Genomic DNA, 21,844 nt, shown 5'->3' on the forward strand with positions numbered 1-21,844 from the left:
GGGGAACTATTGAAAAGTTTCCAGACTAATGTCTGGAATATTCAAAAGGTGACAAATCTGCAGGTACAAGTATCCATCAGAAGGGTTTGCACTGGAATAGAAGAAGGGTTAAGAATGTGTCCTCCTCATGACTTTGAAAGCAACAACATGCTACGTACACACACCAGCCCTTTTGAGTGGTACATGGTGATTCCCACCAACTCCAGTCCTATTTTGTAGTAAAAGAAATTCTTACCTATAATAATATCATAAGGTGGGCAGAGCAGTATCCCCAAAAGATGTATGCATTCTACGGTTCGGATAAGACAGACAGTATAATTGAGAACAGGAACACACATCCTTAGTTTACCTACACTGGGAAGCGTAATACTTAAGAAGAATTCAGCATACATCATTAATACCGAACATTAACATCTGTTAAAACACAGAGGACAGGACTGACAACATGACATTAACCAGCATCTTAAAGTGACCGGGTCTTACCTATGTGCTTGAACCTTGGGGGTGCTCACGACTGAGCTCACCTTAGGCTGTCAGTTGCTAGCATGCACACTGCACACATGCACATTGTTTGGTAAGCTTTACTACCAATATGGGAACAGTCATTTATTGTTCTATTCCATAACACACACCTTACTCAGCTTTCCAATTAAACCCATAGGCCGTATATCCATCCCTACTGTACTGAAGAAGACCCGCCCTGACGCTTATTACAAATTACGCAACCAATGGGGTCAAAACATCGGCGCATCCTATATGTCTGCACAGCGCTTATGATCACAGCTTAACTTGTAAAGGATCCTGAAGCATATGTGCAAAAATCATAAGGACAAAATAGAAATCGTACCCTCCCTTATTGATTGCACGTTCACTTTTGTCGTGTATATAGTGTACTGTCTATATCACCAATCATCACATGTCACCGTTTCACCACAAGTCACTCAACCCCTTTTTCAATTGTATTTTTGTAACGAGACAGCCTTGAATATTTGGTATTCTTTAAATATATCATTTGAAATCTCAAATTGGTGTGTGTTATAACCTTTTCTTTACTAGAATCATTGATATATGTTACACGTAAACCATATGTGTGAACATTTAAAAGCAATTGAGATTCCCGACAGAACCATTTGTTTTGCTTAATACGTACACCCAGGTTCTGAGGGACACCGGGTCGTCCCATTATTTTTTCTAGGACTGGCTGAAAGCAGCATTAACTATAATGCCTGCACTCTCCGACCTGCAACACACATATTAGTGGCAAGTTCCATGCTGGCTTAGGGCGGAGCTCTAAGGTGCTTCCAGCCACTGCACCCTAGTCTCAAAGCACCACTCTTGATCCTGGGACTGCAGAAAGACCAGAGTGACAAAGCTCTGTATCTCTAGTGTTTCTTTTCAATTAGATTGTGCAGCTGTGGGCATGCCAAATAAGGTGTGGATTGTTGGTAATGTGTGCGCACCTCTTGGGTGTTTCAAAGAGCTGCCTTATGAGACAGCAACATCTGGATATGGCTTGAGGTATCATCATACCAGAATCTGGAAGGTTAAGTCTGAAGTCACTAGATAATTATAGTGGTTTCGGTCTAAAAAATAAACAAGTGAATTTCAAACAACCAAAGCACCACCCCCTAAATCGGGTTTGATTCTGTAAAACAAAAAGCAATGTCCCTAATGTGCTAGACATTTCTCCAAGTGCATTGAGAATAAGAGAAATATATTGTTAATCTTTTACTTTCTACTGTCACACATTTTACAATTGTTGTGGACAGGAAAAAATAGCATGCAGAGGATTGCACTCAATAGGAAAGGCATCCAACATTGTAAATCTGAGGTCCTGTGGAGTGTGGGTCGCTGGCAAAGGGCTTTGGCTGGTGGAGCAAAATGAGAGCATGCTGAAGGAAACCAAGCTGCTCCCCTGTCTCTAAATGAGGTGGGACCATCACTTCAGCACACCTTTATGACTCAGCACTGTGCCTAGCTGACTGGTTCTTTCCTCACCTTGATGTTTACTTGTACCCCCTCACTACTCTTGCTGCAAGTTGGGGGCATGAACATCATACTTTTCTTATTTGGAAGTGTGACAATTGATATTTCAAGGTAATTTGTTCTACAACCACATATTTCATGCTCACCATATGGCACTCCTTCACAGTCTCACTGAACATCCTTTGACCATTCCATTCATTTGATTTTATTTCATAGAAAGGTTTGGCTCACAGGTGTTGCAATACTTGCCTAGCTATACCAGACTCTGCCTAAGTCACTCATTCCTGTTAGTATCTATGGGGCAAGGATGGCCCTGCTTGTCCCCATCGGACTCTCTGTTCACCCACAGCCCCATACCTTTAGGAAGATCTGGAAGGCCCAGGTGAGAGCTTTGCTCTTTTTCTTTTCTAGCAGTGTTTTCCAAATGATGGTCAGGTCCTGCAGGTCCCATTTGTGGGTGTCCGCTGAGCTGTTCAGATGAGCAGTGGCTTCCATCGCTGTCTTGTCATCCACCCATGTGATTATCCATACACAGAGACAATGAATGACTGGTGCACCCTAGAAAATGATGGAGTGATAATATTATTGACTAGTAGACAAAGCACATTAAATTGACTCTCTGAGTTCAAATAATAGGTGTGGTTGTGATTTTATAGCATTGGAAAGTAAGAAAAGCTGAGCCATGGCTACCAGTATTCAAACAGGTGACCCAGATGCTACAAAGAGATCAATGTAGTGGCTTATTTTCTAGAAAGAAAGAAGAACCTGTCACAAAGATTAACAACATTGTTACTTACCAGTAGGAACAGTTTTGCAGACTGAAGAGTTTTCTGGATTCACATGGTTTGTGTGTGTGTGTGTAGGGGGGGGGGGCACAGAGAGAGAGGGAGAAAGAGGGAGAGAGGGTGAGAGAGAGAGACTGTTTGCTTTATCCCCCATTTCCAGGGAGGCCGGTGCGTTGCATGTAATTCCAGAAAGTTCTTCAGGCTACAAAACTATTCCAACTGGTAAGTAATCATTTCATTTTGAAGCATGACTCCCTATCTGGATTCACATGCTGTGCATCTGATGATATAATGATATTTGGCTCCTTGGGAAGGATGGGTTGAAATGTTGATGAGTTGGCAAACAGGTTCTGGAGCATGCTCTGTCCCAACAGTGCTTCTTTGATCATCTGGATGTTCACACTGAAGTGTTTCTTGAAGGTATTTGGGGATACGCTAGGGTTGCACCCTGCTTCCTGGCTGAGAGTGCCCTGGGGTGAGTGGGTAAAGTTTTTCCTGCTTTTATGTAGCAGGTTTGGTTGGTTTCCACTATTCAAAGCGCAATCATTCCCTTTGTTACTGTTGCACCTTTGCTTGCTCTGGCAAAGGAGATGAAGAGTTGCCTCCCCTTTTCAAATTGCTCTTGTTTCTTGTAGTAGTACATGAGTGCTCTTCACACGTCCAAGGTGTGAAGTTGGTCAATTGTCTTGTGCTCATATATGTTATCTTTTGTTGTATGAGTTTTTCAAATGAATGTTTTTTGTCATTGGTACATAAACTGGTCGTGTTTTATATATATATATATATATATATATATTTATATATATATATATATATATTGAATTTGAGTATGTGTTAAAATGAGCTTTGTATGTCGCTATTCCAACTAAGTGTTATCCATTCTAAGACGTGCACAATAGAGTTCGATTGTTTTTTGTATAAAAGATTATACGTTGAGATGAATAAAGCTAAGGCATCTTCAAATTGCTGGTCTAAGGTGCCCATTGAACTCTCTTTGATTCAGAAATCCTTTTTGCCACTGGTGGAGTGAAGAGTATGTTCCCTGTTGTTCCTATGGTGTATGCAATTATGACAGCTAAGTGGATCTTTAGTGATGCATAGGTCCGGCTGCTGTCCTGTAGCGGGGTAAGATATTTTAGCACTGCGCTGTGCTCTATCCTTTTTTCTAGTTTTTCATGCTCCCTGCACCGCTGGATGCATCTAATCTGCTTGGTTGTATATCACTTCCTAGTGACTGGCATTCTAGCCTCCTTTAGGATCTTCATTTTCCTGGGGGAGAGCTGCAGGTGTCCAAACTTTAGTTATTCAGGAGCCATGGTGTTAGATTGAGTGTGGCTGATTCTGGGTGACACACTCTTCTGTCTTGCATTGTTAAGAGGTCCTGTGTTCCTTTTATGGGTATGATCTGTCTTCTGGAAATCTCTAGTAGGTCTGACTACCACATCTGTCTGGCCCATTGCGATGCAATTGTACAACGTCCTCGTTGTCTGGCCTTGTCCAGTAACCTTGAGAACAGGAGAATCAGTGAAAAGGTGTAAGCAAACTCCCTGACAACAGGCAATTCCTTTTGTACTGGTGGTGTGGAAACCAGGACGTGGAGTCTTGGAATTTTGCGTTTTCTGGACTTGCAAATAGGTCTATACTTGGTCTACCCCAGCATATAAACACACTGTCCTGTACTTCCTACTTTATCTCCCATTTGTGGGAGGTGTGTTCTTGTCTGCTCAATCTGTCTCTGTGTTCTGTTTCCCTGGGAGGTGTATTGTTACTAGGCTTGTGTTCCATTGAATCACCCATATCTATATCTCCTGCACTAATTTAGAAAGTGGGAACAACTTTGTTCCTCCCTGCTTGTTGAGGTAGAACATCGTCGATGTGTTGTCTCTTTGGATAAGAACTGTCTGTCTCTTCGCATGTGCCTGGAATGTTTTTAGGGCTAGGAAGAGTTCCAGGTAGTTAATGTGCTTTGTGGGGTCAGCTGGGCCCCAGAGTCCTCTGACCTTCAGATTGTCCATTTGTGCTCGCCAGCCCTTGTGGGATGCGTTTGCCATTAAAGTTACAGCTGAGGCTGGTGTTTTGAAAGATCTCTTTATCATCACATTAGTTGGGTTCCACCATTCTATTTCCTTTTTAACCCTTGCTGTGACAAACACTAGAGCCTCCAGGATCCCAGTGGCTCATTACCATTTGTTGCAGAGCCATTCCTGTATGGGTCACATATGCAGTCTTGCATGCTGTATGAGCGTGAGGCAGGATGCCAACATGCCCGTTAATTCATGACAGTCCTCAATGTCAGAGATTGCCCCTTCTGGTAGAGGAGAGCTTGCTCTGCTATTGTTTTTTCCCTCTTGGGGACTGGAAATGGTTGTGTTGTTATTGAGTCCAGTGTCGCCCCCAGGAACACTTTCATCTGCTCCAGGTGTGGTGAAGATTAATCTTGGTTTATGGTGAACCGAGGCATTGTAGCGTGGTGATGACTGTTAGTGTGTCTTGGTGGTATCTTGGTTTCAAGTTTGCCTTTACTAGCCAGTGGTCCAGGTATGGGTAGATGTAAACCCTGTCTTCTCAGGTGAGCTGCCACTGTCGATAGGCACTTAATAAACACCCTTGGTGCCAAAGGGTAGCACTCTGAACTGATAATGTACCTTGCCCAGGACTATCATTGGTTTAGAATCAGTCTCGCCTCCCACAGGTGTTATGTGGTGGGGTTTGGGCGAATAGTCACTTGCCTGGTGTTCCCCCTTTAGTGGTTGTCCTCTCTCTGGGTTTCCTGTTAAAGGACTGCCTTGCTGGGTATTGCCACTGTTGTTGAGCGGGCTGGTGTGTTGTTTGTTGGCTTAAGCCTTGTTGTTGGAGGTTCCCCCTTTCCCGAGGATCCTCTGAATTTTAAGGCCCCCATGATCTTGCCTGTTTCATTAACTTTCTTGATTTATTGGAGTGCATCATCTATGGTAGCTCCAAAAAGGGCTTCCCCTGTGAAAGGCATGTTGATTATGGTTCCTTGCAATGCGGTGGTTGGAGACTACAGTTAGTCCTAGTTCTCGCCATGAGGGACTGATGAAGGTGATGTTTGAATAAGTGGTCTCGAAATGCATCATGTGGGCCTAATCAGAAGTCGGTGCCACTTGCAGACCCCATACCAGTGAAAGTATGACATTTATGAATTATTTGTTTTCACACACATTGAATAGAGTGACATATTGCTTGGTCCTGATGAACGCAGAGAACCTTTTGGCATTTAGAGGCAGAAACATGTTGACCAGACCATCATATAGGGGAATATCCATATCCCTATTTCACTTAGCTTGGTTTTAATCTATCCATTGGGGAAAACAATAAAGATTATGCTCACCCACCAAAAGATAGTTTTAATTCACTTATACAATTTTTGTTTTGCACTCTGCCACTCACAAAAACCCTGGTTTGGATGAAATAAAACACCTTTGCTCCTCTCTCCTTGAGGTCCCAGTGTGACGAAGGGACCCAATGATGAAGCATGTCATCCTAGGGTGAGTGAGGGCTCTCGTCTTAACACAGTAGTGAGTAGTGCTTCATACTTTGTCCCTCTTATTTTTTTACCCCGTTTTAATACACCTTATACGTGAGATTGATTGAAAGAACAGGCTGTGCTTGGTGCACTGACATACCTTGGCACCAGAGATGTTTTGGTATTTTGAAAAAATACAACTGGATAATGGGCCAGAAGTACGACCATTTGCTTTTGCGACTCGCAAATTGCGAAAAATTCTGAGTCGCAATTTGCGAGTCGTAAAAGCAAAGGTACAACAGTGTCAGAGACACTATTAGCAATTCCCAATGGGGTCACAAAATGCAAGGCTAATGAATATTAATGAGACACTTACAATGTGCGACCCCATTGGGAATGGCTAGCCCTCCCAGGGATGGTGGCCTGCTGGGCTCAGCAGACCTCCATATCTGGGACTGCTTTTAAATAAAGCAGGTTTTAAAAAAAAATTCAGCCCGCTATCCTTTAAAGGAAAACGGGATGCATATAAAAAAAAATATTTAACGTTTTTGTTTCATTTTTTAATGGCAGGCAGTGGTCCTTGGGACCATTGTCTGCACTCAAAAAATATTTTCTCATGTATTCCCAAAGGGGAAGTAGTCGCCTGGGGACTCCTTCCCGATTTGTGAATGCTTTACCACCTACTTGAAGTAGGTAGTAAATTGTGACTGTTTTGCGACCGCTTAAGTCAAAGAGAAAGCATCTATGACAACTTCCTTTATATACTGCCAACATTGCAGGCAACTCCCAAATCATTGCGAAGGAGGTAAGACAAGTATGCAGGGTAAACAGTGAAACAAAAATGATGTCTTTCTCTAAACGTTACATAAAAATATCCAATTGGTTTCTTGATAACTCTCAAATTCAGGAGATATCAAGATTTCACAATGTGTAGTAAGACCATGTAAATGCTGTATTACACGTTATTCAGCCATTTGGTGGAAGGGCCTTGGTTCCACTAATTTAAGACAAATTTAAAGGATTATGGACAACAGAATTATCATTTTGATTAATTGAGGAATGTAGGTGCAACAACTTGGTGAACACCTATGATTAGGCTGGATCCCACATGCTTTTTAAGGTGTTACAGGGTCTAAATTATAATCTTCTCTATCAGACATTATTTAAACATTCTGCTATTGTAGATAAACGCCTGGATCATTTAAAAAATGTGATAAGGAAGATCTGCAAGATCATTCTTGTAAAAGATCTTAACATTGCAAACAAATGAGCTTTGCCAGTTTTCAGAACTGGATCACAAACACTACAAACAAGTTTTATTGTTAGTATAATGGTCACAAATACCTAAAATCGCCTGCTATTTATTTCAAGAATCTAAAAAATGAGGTTGGACATAATCCGAAGAGAGGTATGTGGGAAAAGTATGGCGGCAAGTTTTAAAACTAGAATGCTGGAAGAAATGTAAATAACTTTGTCCATGAAAAGACACTTTGCAGACGTGGACATGATATTCCTGAAACCTTAAACTAAATGCAGTTTCAATGGCCTCTCTACACTATACAAAGGTGTGGCACAATATTAGACAATAGTAGTTGACTTAAATGTGCATAAGGCCATAACACGGATGGAAGCATGGATATAATTAGTTAAGGCCGACCAATCAACATTTTTGGGCAGCAAATAGATTTCTAAAGCATGTTAAAAACAAAATAGATGTGATGATTAACTTACATTTCCAGGTATATGAAATGATTAAAGGCTGAAGATAATGGGTACCTTTTAAGGTTTCTATTCTTCTTATAGAAAACAAATGGCAAATTACGAAAAACAGCTATGACAATAAGATGGCTCATACAAAAGCATAGGTTTCTGCAAAAGAGTCAAGCCCCATTGACACTTTTTCAGAAGTTCCCAAGGCAGACAAGGGTTACTGGGCTCAGACTGTTACAAACAGAACTGGTAACCACTAATGGCCTGAAATGTAGCCTTACTCTTGAGCCCAATACTGAGCACCAAGTAAACCCCTTTAGCACTCCCAGGGTAGCAAAAGTGAGTAGTCCAAGGCTTACTGAGGAAGGAGGTGTGAGATTTGAGAGATTCTCAACTCAATACGCCCAACCTGGAACTGGAATCTCGTGCTTGCCACCAATTGTGGGAATGTATTCTAGATCCCCAGGGCAGACAGAGATTACTGGGCTCAGATTGTGACCAGTGTCCTGCAGATTAACTTTATTATTGAGCCCACAATTGGGCACCAAACACCCTTTTGGCACTTGACCCTCAGGGTAGCAATGTTGAGCAGACCAAAGCTTACTTAGGGAGGTGGAATGGGGTTCGTGACTCAAAACTCAATAAACCATCCAATAGTAATTGGCAAATCTATGTCCAGTCAGTGCTTGATCTTAAAGCATAATCGTTTTATAAACATTAGTATTTTTCTTCCTACATCATCCCAGTGCTTTCTTTTGTACTACAATAGCTGATTGTCCGCTGAGCAGTTCCAGAAACTTTACTGGTGTGCCGCCAACATTAGAAGCTTTGCTACAAATAAACAGAATTTTTTTCTGTCCAGATTCCACCACTCACAGCATGAATCAAGAATTATTTATTGTTGGGGGGCGTGGCCAGCACCATGACTGGCTAGGACGTGACTCTCCAGAGCTCCGTCTGGCTGCATAAATATCCGACATTCTTACCATCCCAAATCACGCCAATTTGACACCGGAGGTCGCCCTGGCTGGCCTGACCTTGGGGAGCACCTTGTTTAGTGGAACTGGCCACGGACGACAGCGAGGCGCGGGCTGGAAGGCGGACCCCCCGGGAGCCCTGCGGTCTTCAAGATGGCGGCGGCGTAGAAACTAAGGTCCGCGATCGGTGTCGCACTGGACCCCTGACCCGAGGGAATCACACAGGCGTGTGGAGCCGCTCCCGGGCTTCTCCCGAGGGAATCACACAGGCGTGTGGAGCCGCTCCCGGGCTTCTCCGCTGGTGTCCATACGGCGATGCGACCCCACTGGGCCCGTAATGAGGGTGTCTGGGGGCCCCGCCGGGTCTGGTGCCCTTTACCAACATGGCGGCGGTCCTGGCGCGGAGAAGCTGAGGCCGCCCTGGAGATCGCCGTGCGCGTGGGACCAGTGGATCACCGGTCGCTGGGGTAGGACCAGCCCGGCGGCTCCCAGGGGCGGTAGAGACTGTTGCGGTGAGCTCCCTGCCTGCCTCTGAATACCGGCGCCTTCACCAACATGGCAGCCGCTCTCTCAGAGTAGTGTGTGGCGCTCCGAGTTCGACAGGCCGTCTGCCGCCCACCCTGCAGCGGCGAGGGAATCACTGCCACCTGAGGCTGGAGCTGCGAGGGGGGAGAGCCATCCGGGAGCGGGGAGCCCCACGGGGGGGTCGAGAACACCGGTGAGTCGAACAGAGAGTGCCCAGTACTGTCCGGCGACCATTTGAGGGCCTGTTGACACTCCGCAGCAGTCCCCCCCCTTGCTCTTACCTGGCCCTGGATCGGGGACCCCGCAGCGATCCAAGAGATTGTTGGAATCCTGACAGACGATAGCAGAGACAGACAGTCCTTCCTGCCGCCACCAACCGGAGACCCGGCTGGCGAGACGACCGTGATAGTGACCCCGCATCCCGTGTGAGCAGCGGGCTGCGGCCCTTTCTCCTGACGCCCCTGGAAAGACGCGCAACCAGCTACACATCCTCCGGGTCGCTTGAGGCGCTTGGGACGGGGGGTGCCTTGCGATCCGCCCGAGATACTCGACGACAGTGCCCAGCTAGCCATGGGGAAGAGAGATATCCCTCCGAAAGTGCCCAAACAGGGGACCACGGACAATTTCACTGCCCCTCGCACGACGATGGGGGGGCTCCGGCGACTCATCCAGTGCGCGCTCGGACACCGCGCTGCTGATGGAGGCCATCCAGGCCTCCCGGAAGGACATTCAGGAGTCCAGAGCTGCACTGGAAGTAAAAATAGGAGAAGTATGCTCGGAGGTGACACTTCTGCGACAGGACTTCCGGAACCTATCCGACAGGGTTACTTCTGCAGAGACGCGGATGGGTGAGGCGGAAGACTCGATCACTACCCTCCGCAAGGACATGGCGGAGCTGCAGGCATCTCATCGCCAACTTCTCTGGAAGGTCGACGACGCTGAAAATAGAGCGAGACGGAACAACCTCCGCTTTGTTGGCTTTAGGGAGGGGATTGAGAAGACTGATATGATATCCTTCCTACGCACGTGGCTCACGGAGACCTTCCCGACGGTGCAATTCTCCCCCTGCTTCATTATTGAAAGGGCACATAGGGCCCTCCTGGCGAAACCTCCTGAGGGAGCAAGACCACGACCAGTTATAGCACGCTTTCTTAATTTCGCCGACAGGGACCTTATCCTGAGAGAGGCACGGAAGCTGGGCGAGATACGTCTGGAAAATGCTCATATCATGGTCTTTCCCGATTACAGTCAGGAGGTGCAGAAACAACGCCGCGCCTTCGACTCCGTGAAGGTGAAACTCAGAGACTTAAAGCTCACATATATGCTCCTCTTTCCGGCAAAACTTAAGGTGATATACAAGGACCAGTCACTTTTCTTCACCCACCCGGAGGACGCTTGGCAATGGCTGGAGGAGCGCCCGATCTTGAACAGCAGGGAAAGAGTCAGCCGAGACACGTCAGAAAGATCCGTACGAAATGCAACCCACTGGGAGCTACCGAAAACACGAAGGCTGAGACTATCGAGGAGGTCGAGGAGGCAAATCCAGACGACACCCTATCATGGCCATGATATGGGACTGTCGCGGAGAGGGCGTTCGGCCTCGCCGACAGGTACTGCAGTGACAGGCTCACGATTTGCTGGACTACGATCTACTGCTCGTTCGGAGGACGGAGATGAAGATGATCTGCGGGGCCGTACGTCTGGAGAGGAGGAAGTAGATGAAGGGAATCAATCCGCACACCCTCTGGTGGAAGAGATTCGAGTGATGGAACAGGACTTCTCTGGACAACTGAGCGCACCGGAATCAGAGACCCAGGACTCCAAATCATGACCTGCTGGGATATGGACTGCTGAGTATACATGGTAGAGCGCAGTTGTCCCCATTGTGACACGCTCTTTGAACGATGGTGTGCATGGGCCATGGGAATGGCTGCCAGACGGAGGAGAGCACGCAAGTTGACACGCTTCCTTGTTTTGCACGTTTTCTTGTTCCTTGATTCCTTGTTACCTGGGTGCTTGATAGGGAGGGTGTTTGTGGGAGGGCGACAGGCCTACTCTTACTGAAAGTTATGTCCTGTCCAAGGATAAGACTGGAAGGGGAGGGAGGTGGGGAGGGGGGTGGGAGAGGGGGTTTTCAAGTTTGGTTGGACAACGGTCCGGGAGGGGGATGTTGGGGGGGGGGTACAACTTCATGGAAATCATGCAGCTACACACACTGAGCCCACAAACTACCTGCACATACCAGGGCCAGGCCACATGCAGCCACCACGTAATCCAATGGCAAGTACCGTAGTCACACCACGAGGGGGAGATAGGAGATTGAGCATCCTGACATGGAATGTCAATGGTCTGGGTTCTAAAATCAAAAGAGGCCTGGTGAACGCTTACATTAAAAGGGTGGACCCAGACTTTACCTTCCTGCAAGAAACACACCTCAAGGGTACTTTATGCGCCTTTATCGCTCGGGGGAGACACAGGGTTTTGGCACATGCGGGATACACCTCCGGCTCTAGAGGGGTGGCAGTCATCGTTAAAAAAGCCTCCCCTTTCTGCATTACCCGCACCTGGCTTGACCCACAAGGAACCTACGCTGGAGTACAGGGCACCTGGAACAGACGCACCTACACGCTTGTCTCGATTTATGCACCACCCAAACTCCAGTCCCGTACACTCACAGCGCTTAACCATATACTCTTAGAGACCTCTGATACAATACAAGTGGTGGGAGGAGACTTTAATGATGTTATGAACACCGGACACGACCGATCTGGAGAAGTGACTAGAGGCGAGCACCAGACCACACTCTGCAGCCAGATGTCCGCCATAGGACTTACAGACGTCTGGAGGTGGCTTCACCCGACACAACAGGCATACTCATACTACTCCGGGGCGCATAAGGTGTTCTCGCGACTCGACTATATTTTTATGTCCCGCCAATACCTGAGGGCAGATGATATTGCAGAATACAGGGTCAGGGGCATATCGGATCACTCACCACTGTATGTGAGAGTAGGACGGGACCAGGATAGACATGCGGGATCATGGCGGCTGGTGGCTTGGGATTTGCAAAACGCGACCATACTTGGAGGTATCCGGGCTGACATTAAGGTGTACCTGGCAGAAAACAAGAATACGGTAGACTCTAGTGTTACTCTGTGGGAAGCCCTGAAGCCGGTACTTAGGGACAGGATAAATTCTAGGTTGGGTGAAGAAAGACGGAGACTCCAGGCTGAGCTGGCCGCCCTGGAACAGGCTGTCCTGGAGAGGGAAAGGGACTATTTGGCCCAAAAAAACGCCGAGACCCTTAGAAGGCTACTAGACGCTCAGAAACTATACAGGGAACTGGTAACCGACGAAGCGAAGACCCAGTCCCTTGCCACCCTTCACAGGCTCTACGATGTAGGAGACAAGTCGGGGAAGCTCCTGGCGTGGCTCAGCAGGAAAGAAAGGGCAGCGAGGTGGATTGACAGTGTAAAAGCCGGGGACGGCGTTACTGTCAACACTGATACAGAGATTGCCGAAACTTTTGCCACGCATTTTGAAGCATTCTATGCAGCTCGTGATCTTGCCATGCAAGAGGAGGCGTTACAGTATTTGGGTGCAACAGTCCTGCCGACCCTGCCCCAGAGTCCATGGAGGCCCTAGAGGCGGCCATAACGGTGGATGACATCACCGAGGCCATTGCCAGGTTGAGAACAGGCAAAACCCCGGGACCTAATGGCTTCCCGGCAGAGCTCTTTAAGCGAGCAGCGGACCTACTGTCGCGCCACCTTAGGGGACTCTTCACCGGTGCCTTTGAGGAGGGAGAGCTACCCCCTGACCTAGCTAGGGCAATGATTGTCCCGATCTATAAAGAGGGGAGACCACGAGAGGATTGCGCCTCATACCGACCCATCTCCCTACTGAATACAGAGGTGAAACTGTTAGCCACCATCTTGGCGGCCCGACTGAGAACAGTTATTACAGGTCTGGTGCATCTAGACCAATCAGGCTTCCTACCAGACAGAGCCACTAAATTGAACCTTAGAAGAACCCATAACTGGCTGCAAGAAGTACGGGACCGCAGCGACCCCCATTGGTTCCTCTCCCTAGACGCCGAAAAGGCGTTCGATGCAGTGCACTGGCCCTTCCTCTTTGCAGTTTTAAGTAAGTTCGGTTTCGGGCCCAATTTCATTCAGTGGGTGAGGCTCCTCTACACTGCCCCGAGAGCCAGGGTGCGGGTGAACGGGACTCTATCGCGCGAGTTTCAGATTCAGAGAGGCACTCGGCAGGGGGGCCCCCTGTCTCCCCTCTTGTTCACGCTCACAATAGAGGTGCTCGCCGCCAGGGTCCGGCAGAACAATGGCATTCGCGGTTTTGCGAGCAGTGCCGCTGACTCGATGCCTGAAAAAACCTCGCTCTACGCAGACGATGTCCTGCTCTATGTAACTGACCCAGAAACCTCGATCCCAGAGCTCTTCCGAGAAATAGAACGTTATGGCAGGATGGCCGGACACAAAATAAACTGGCACAAACCAGTTCTCTATGACCCTGGGGGTTGCAACCGATGGGGGAGTCTACCAGAAGACCTACTGACAACCACTGAGGGCTTCCAATACCTCGGGATATTTATTACCGTGAGCGAGACCCTCTCCTTTAGTAGGAACTTAGAACGGATCATACTTAACGCGGTGGCGGATATGAACCGGTGGAAACAGCTCCCGCTGACGCTCCTAGGCAGGGCGGCCATATATAAAATGGTCACATTGCCGAAATTCCTCTATGCTTTGCAAAATGAATACTATCCGTTACCGGCGTCAGTCTTCCACAGGATCCATGCGGACCTGCGATCCTTCCTCTGGCTCGGTAAGCATGCCAGGGTGGCATTGTCCACGCTCCAGAGGCATAAATACAGTGGTGGGATCTCACTTCCTAATCTAGAGGCCTACTACTGGGCAGAACATCTCACGCCAATAAATGACTGGCTCCATGCCCCGGCGAACCACCCGACTTACGCACTGGAAAGAGCGAAAATGTCGTCCAAAAACTTGCTATGCTTTCTTTATGGAACCCTTCGACGAACTTCCCTCCTCCCGGCCACGGAAGTAACACTGTCCGCATGGACGAAGGCCAACCGTCGCATGGGGTGGAATAAGAAGCCCACGCGACAGACGCCATTGTGGCATTGTCAGTGGTTGGCGGTACTCCACAAATTGCGAGGTTTCCAAAGATGGGACGACATTGGCATCTCTACTATAGGGGATATAATTACCAAGGGGGAGTTCAAATCGTTCCAGGTCCTTAAGTCAGATTTCGGGCTCCACGACACACAACAGTTTAAGTATATACAACTTCGGCACGCCTGGAAGGCCCAAAATATCGCACTCATAGATATTCCTGAATATGCACCTCTGGAGGGAAGGCTCCTTCAGGAGCAGATGTCGGGTAAGGCGGTCTCCCTGACATATAAAACGTTAACTAACCATATGCTGGGGGATCTGGCAAAGCTCAGGGCCACCTGGGAGGCGGAAGTGGGCGAGATGGAGAACTTGGACTGGGACACAGTATTGATGCATCCCCGGGAGGTGGCAATCAAATCCCGGCTGCGACTGATTCAGTTCAAGGTACTCCATAGAACCTACTATGACAGGCAGCGGCTGTGCAGAATGGGGAAAGTAGAGGACCCAAGTTGCCTTAGATGCCATCAAGTAGTTGGGGATTCTTACCACACGATATGGTCTTGCAGTGTCATACAAACATATTGGACCCGGGTGTTCAAAGAATTAGAGGAGGTTCTGGAGGCCCCGATCCCACAAGATCCCAAGCTAGCACTATTGGGCATGACCAACGAGGTAGACCTGACACGTCCCCGTCTTATATTTCTGGTCCTAGCACTGGTAGTGGCGAAGAGGGACATTGCAAAGCACTGGGGAGCGCCGGACCCCCCCCCCCCGACATGGAGAAATGGAGAAGAGGGCTTGATATATACATGGCAGCTGAAAGGGTAACCTATAAGGCCTGGGGATGTCCCAAAAAATTCCGCAGAGTTTGGTCTAAGTGGAGACAATACCATGGGTTAGATGGGGGGTCGTGAGGATGGGCCTCCCTGGATGGGTGTGGGACGGGCTACCAGGACTAATGGGACACTGACACTGAGATGGTGCCAATCAATACTGCACTTGTGGACTGCCATGGGATACCTGCGAGTTGTGACGCAGAACTGTGAAGGGCATATCTGGCACTGACGGGGGGGTGGGGGTGGGGAGTGGGTGTGGAGGTGTAGCTGCTGCAGAGCTTTTTATATGTAATCTGATGGAAGCATATATCCTGTGTGTTGTATTGTTCATTGGGGGAGGGGGGGGAGTTACAGCAAAAGAAAAATGCAGATGTTCGGAACGCTCTTTGAATGCTCAGCTATGTATATTGGTTCACACCAACGGCGCCCGACCAAAACTTGCCGCCCTACCTCAGGGGTGTGGGCTAAATGGCCGTGTATCCAACTGTTAATGGTGAGATGCGCTATTTGCGGCTATTGTTTGGAGTACCTGAGTGTTTGTTACTGGATCACTGTGAATCTGCAATAAAAATATTAAAAAAAAAAAAAAAAAAATATTTATTGTTGCTCTGAGTGCAAATCTGCTAAACTGGTGCAACCTTTTCTATACACTCAATTCTTCACTCACACAATAAGCATCCTCAAACACCATATTTACCTAGTAATGTTTTGAGCTAAAGTATCCATTTGTATCTCTTTTGGTGCATGCCACTTTCACACATATTTCCCCCATCAATTTATTAGACACTGAGAGAATTCTCCAGGAGTCCTTGAGCAGTTAGATGTTACGGGGCTCCAATTATATGAACCAGTGATTTTTAACCTCAATGTTAGCCCCAAAACTGATCTCCAAGCAAGTCTCTTTAGCAGTTGATTCTCAGGTTGAGAAGCTGAGGAGTTCAAAGATTTCTCAGAGAGGTGGTGTATTAGAGACTCATCACTTAAAAGTCATTCAGTGACGAACAATAATTCACTGCTCAATCTGGAATAGAATACACTTGTTTCTCTCCACAGGGAAATAATGTCACAGTATTTTCCGTGAAGTTCATTTAATCCTTTCCTAGGTGCTGTGTTTCTGTGGAGGCTGCCGCACTCCCAAGGCATTTACCCGGGATGGCCCTTCAGGCACATATACTTGATTTGGGGCCTCAGCCGAACTGATTGAGTTTGCACTTCATCTCACACTCCGTGAAAACAAGTATAGGTCACAGCAGCATCAACATAAGTAGTGGAAATGCATGATTGGCAGCAGAGCTTGTGGTCATGACCATATTGCAGCTGGGGCCATGAAGGGGCAGGAGAAACTGTACAGCTTGATGGAAGCCTTCTATCTACTTTCTTAATTTCACTATCCCTCTGCTATCGGCCCTCCTGAAAATGATCCCTGGGATGTTCTGTGGGATGAAGCATTGCGATATATACATTTGCTGTCTGGGCTTTTTCCTCCCAGCTCTCATCTTAAGTACCACAAAGAATATGCCTGATACAATATAGAAGTCACAGTGGCTGTAGCCACATGCACTGTAGTATGCTCCACATGCATTTTTCTCACATAGCAATGTGTGCATGTGCAACATCTACACGTCTGTAGTACACACAGACACATGCAATATCCGTTCCACTTATGGATGGGAGGAGGATCCAGTTATGGAGGACTGGCAGAATAATTGGGCAGCTAGACTGCACTCCCAAAGCAGGAAGCAGGTAAAAAATTTGCCTTGCTCTACAATAATTTTGCTGCCATCGCGGTCAGTGCAGGGAAATGATCGTAGTCACTCTCCTAAAAATAGAAGTTGCACCTAATGTGCCCTCCTGACCACAGAGTACTAATCTGGGTCTCATTCCACATCATATAAAGACCTCAGCACACGCATAACTGTCATGTGTGCTGTGGCGAGGGATCAAAAACTAGAGCTTGCAACATGGACTGCAAAGTAGGAGCATACATACTTCACAGCCATACAGGCCCAAGAAGAATCCTGCACATTGATGTGGTTGGTATTTATTTTATTCTGAGCAGTTACCTTACTTAGTATTCAGTGAGGTTTGAAATAATCTTCTACACCCAGCCGCTGAACAGATGCTGAAACTGGGCACACTAGCAGTATTTCGGAAAAACCTGAACTCTCAACCCTCTTTTTGTCTGTAGAACCTCTCTGGAAGAATGTCCCTTGAATAAACATAGCCCAAATTTGCAAAACAAGGAGTCAGGAATTAACTTGGGCATCGCTTGAAAGTTATATAGTGAACTGAGCACCATTCCCATTTTGGCTACTTGCATCTCTCCCATCTGAGAAAGGGGCAGACTTGCTCAAATCATTTAATGTAGGCACAACTGAATAGATATGCAACTCCTAGCGGATGTTTGCACTTATGATCAACAACCCCAAAGCTTACAATCGCTCAAAACCGGAGAGCAGATAAATAATAAGGCTTTACAGAAGAAATGCCTGAGCTGAAAGGAAAAACAAATACTTCGACATAATCTAGCATGACTAGTACCGTCAAGATTGGACACTTGACGTATATGAGGATGTCATGAATGTTGAGTGAAATATGAGATAATAAGGTCAACTGTATCCTCTTGCAGGAAAATAGCAGTTTCATTAACCTTGCTAAAGACTCTTTTGCGGGTGTAAAATCTACTGCGACAGGTGGCACTCTGTCTTGCCCCTCTTCGAATCAGTGATGTTTCCAACATTTGGGAATTCTGCACACTGCGGCACCTACAGCTCCTCATACATCCGTTTCCCTACTTGAGGTGAAAACCATATTTGGAATGAACCTTCACACTGACCATTAAATCTGTGCCCATGTAGTCGAAAGCTCTCTCAGCATTTAGATTGTAAAATCATAAGGTACTGCGGACTTGTAATTTTGGCAAATAGAATTTAATACATGCACCTAGATAAACTGGGTTAAAACCCTTTTTTAATTTCACACAATTAGAAAATAATGAAAAAACTGAATCTGATGGGCAGTAGCTGAACATGAAAGTAAGTTTTGTGTAAATATTACAACTCCTAAGAATAGGAATTGAAGTGTAGCTTACACAGCCACTCACAGCACATTAACTCCTGGTGAGGGCTTAATATAATGATGAAGCAACAAGTACTGGCATTACAGTGTTACCGGTTAACCAGGGCTGGGAGTGCTTCTCTTACAGTGACCTCTATTTGCTAGGTCTGGGAGTGCGGATTAGTAATACTGCATCCTGGAGAAACAAAGACCTCACCTGCAGACAAGCTGCCAAGACGCTGAAGAGGGGTACCCGCTGTTTCACAGCTTCGGCCAAGAGAAAGCTCCAAGGGGTGGGATCCTCCCAGCTGCAGAAAAGCACTTGAAAGACATCATTCAGCATGCTGGGTGGTGGTCCAGTCCTCCTGGTCTTCGCCTCTCTTTGCATGATGACATTCTCGCCTTCAGCAGCCTGGGCAGAAAACTGAATGTTCTCAAAGGCTAGATCCAGGTGATCCTGCAGAGGCACATCACCAAAGTCTGCTAGGAGAGAGTGAACCTAGTGAGAGAAATACATCAAGGTGTTTAATATCCAGATAATAAGGTGAGAGTCACACTAAAGAGATAAAACTGTGTCACTGATTTGAACAATACATAAAGAGAATGCTTTGCCTCCAGGATGGACTTAGCTGAGGACTGAGTAGGGCACGTGTTTAGAGCCAAAAAGCTGTATCCACAACCATACTTACGTAACTGCTTAGAGGAAGGATGGCATGCTCAGAACTACATTGACAGTGTCAGACAAGAGTGAAAATGGTGCAAAAGTCTTAGAAGATGAACTGAGTATAATAAGATAAAGAAAGTGACGGATAGCGGGCATAACCCCACAACTCTGATGAAAATATAGCAATGGATCACTACATCGATGTGACCACTACATTGACTACCAGTAAATAGTTCTAGGTATGCATAATAAGTAACATGTAAGGTAATTTATTAAATTAAGGCTTGCTCAATTCAAGATAATTTCCTAAAAATAAACTTAGGGTTGAGGTAAATTAATAAAAAAGCAAAGCAAATTAAATTAATTTCAACTAAAATAACAGTAACTAGTGGGTCTCTTGTTCTACTTAACCTAACTCAACTTTAGGTAAACATAATGAAGGTTAATGATGGATTTAATAAACTGTTGTTCTATTACATTAAGGGCTAGGGTAAGGGTTTAGTGGGTTTATAAAAGAAAAATAAGTTTAACTAATTATTGGTTCGGACTAAAGTAAAGAATTAGGGTTAGATTATTTTTAAAAAAATACATCAAATATAACCCCAATTAACTAAGGGTTGGGGATAGCATTGGGGTAAGCTGGCTGTTATTCATTTTAATGTAATTTCATATCAATTAAATTGATTGAATTTAAACATGTTAATGGCTAGTACCATTCAAGTATACCTGTTAATTACAAATTAATTAATTAAATTAACTACTTTAATTAATTATTAATCAATAACTGGATAGGGTTATGCTTGCCATAAATAAGTTATTTGACCATTAAATTAGTTCAAATTAAATTATGGAAAGAAATAGGTTTAGTATTGGCCAATTATTTAAATTGCAATGATTTAACTAAAATTAATGAAGGGATGGTTTAATTTAATGTAAATTTGTTGTGAATGAAGGGAAATGATTTGTAATGTTATTAATATAATGTTATTTCAATTCACTTAAATTAGGCATTAGAGTTAATTATACAAAAATAAACTGAATTCAGAATTAAAAGGTAAAGCGTGTCAATATTTATTTGTAACTTAATTTTAAAAAGCCTTGCTAGTTGTATAGGTTGGAAGAAGTAGTACATTAAAAACATACCTAACAAAGTGGCAGTCTATCTAGTAGCACATATGTAGTTGTACCTCGGCAAAAGGTGTAGTGGGCATTGTGGTAGTAACATAAACCCTGAGAGCAGGACCATAAACGCAACCAGGGGAAGAGAGGTGTGGGGAGATAGTGAGAAGAGTGAGTGAAAGGGAACAAGAGTGGGAAGGATAAGCAGACAAAACATGAACCTACGAAAAACAGGAACATAGGCAGAAAGAGCAGAGCACAGATAGTAGGTACCATAAGAGAAATGGAGAGCCTGTATCTGACTGATAAGAGTTACCTTCAGTTGACATATTTCACACCATTTCATACGGCATAGTCAGGAGGCATTGAGTGGGCTGAAGCCATATGAATTAAGAACCTTGATCTGATTTTCTCCCTTTAGAAGGATTGGTCAGGCAAGTAAGAAGTCAAGTCCATATACTGGAGTTAGTGAGGTAGAATAAATAATGTATCACGGCATTTCAGACAACTAAATACTTCTTCAAAAATACGGCATATCCAGATAGTCAAGTATTGTTGATCACTTACTATGATGGAATGGTAGAGAAATGAACCATTCAAGGAATCGTCACTGGAACTGTTTCTCTTTCTTTCTTTTCTCTCTTTCTGTATCTGTCTTTCTCAGTCACTCACTTCCACATGTACAAACTTAAGAAATACTGGCTGCCCATTCGCTCCCAAGCAGCACTTCTGGTAATGAGGCCTAGATGAGCCATTATCTATGTGCCTCTCCATCTGCAAGAAGATGGATGAGAAGATCCAGACAACAGAACCAATAGACAACTGGAAACGAGATGTAGAAGTGGCTATTGTATGAGAGAGTACACAAAGATAATATTGAATGCTGTGGTCAAAAGCCATTTTAAGCCTTGAGATGACCAGAGTATGGCACTGACGAACAAGTTACTTGCCTTCGGTAATGCCTTACCTGATAGACTGGTAGAGACTCCATCTAGACGCAGATTCCTTACCTTAGAATTATCCCCATTCGTCTGACTGGATCCGGAAACATTTCTTGAGCAGTACCCTTGCGTGCTAGTAGGTGGCCTCGTTCTACTCTACTTGGCATTGTCCGCGCCAGAAGTGACATGCATGGTGCCTCTGAAGGCGCCACCCTAGCGCGCTGACGTCAGTAAATTTTAGGGACTTTCCACACCAGGAGCGCAGAGACACGAAGAACACTGACAACTGGTGTGGAAAACTAGGGCCCTGAAAGGGGAAAGCCCTGACCCTAGAAATTTGTTCACAGAGTGAGGAGGATGGGTGGGTCAGGAAGGAATCTGCTGCTAGATAGAGTCTCTACCAGATAAGGCGTTACCGAAGGTAAGCAGCTTGTTCATCTGATAGAGACTTCTAGCAGCAGATTCCTTACCTTAGAATAGATGCTCAAGCAATACCTCCACGGAGGTGCATATGCAGAATGAATTCACATTAGAAAGTCATGCAGGATCAGGCAAAGTGCCCATCCCGACGGACCGGATATCCAGGCAGTATTGTTTG

The 21,844-nt window shown here is 45.8% G+C and overlaps 1 protein-coding gene across 2 annotated transcripts in view; it reads right to left on the reverse strand.

The window, feature by feature from the left end:
- Nucleotides 1-21,844, reverse strand: part of SPG11 (SPG11 vesicle trafficking associated, spatacsin) — a 573,976-nt gene that overhangs the window by 143,538 nt on the left and 408,594 nt on the right. For both annotated transcript variants that reach the window (XM_078682963.1, XM_078682964.1), the window contains exons 26-27: nucleotides 18,740-19,021; nucleotides 2,344-2,544 (exon numbers count right to left, since the gene is read on the reverse strand). In XM_078682963.1, coding sequence (XP_078539089.1) covers nucleotides 2,344-2,544; nucleotides 18,740-19,021 — 483 coding nt within the window. The remainder of the gene's footprint in view (nucleotides 1-2,343; nucleotides 2,545-18,739; nucleotides 19,022-21,844) is intronic.

Source organism: Lissotriton helveticus, chromosome 3_1 (genome assembly GCF_964261635.1).
Source record: "Lissotriton helveticus chromosome 3_1, aLisHel1.1, whole genome shotgun sequence".
In the NCBI taxonomy this organism is placed as follows: domain Eukaryota; kingdom Metazoa; phylum Chordata; class Amphibia; order Caudata; family Salamandridae; genus Lissotriton; species Lissotriton helveticus.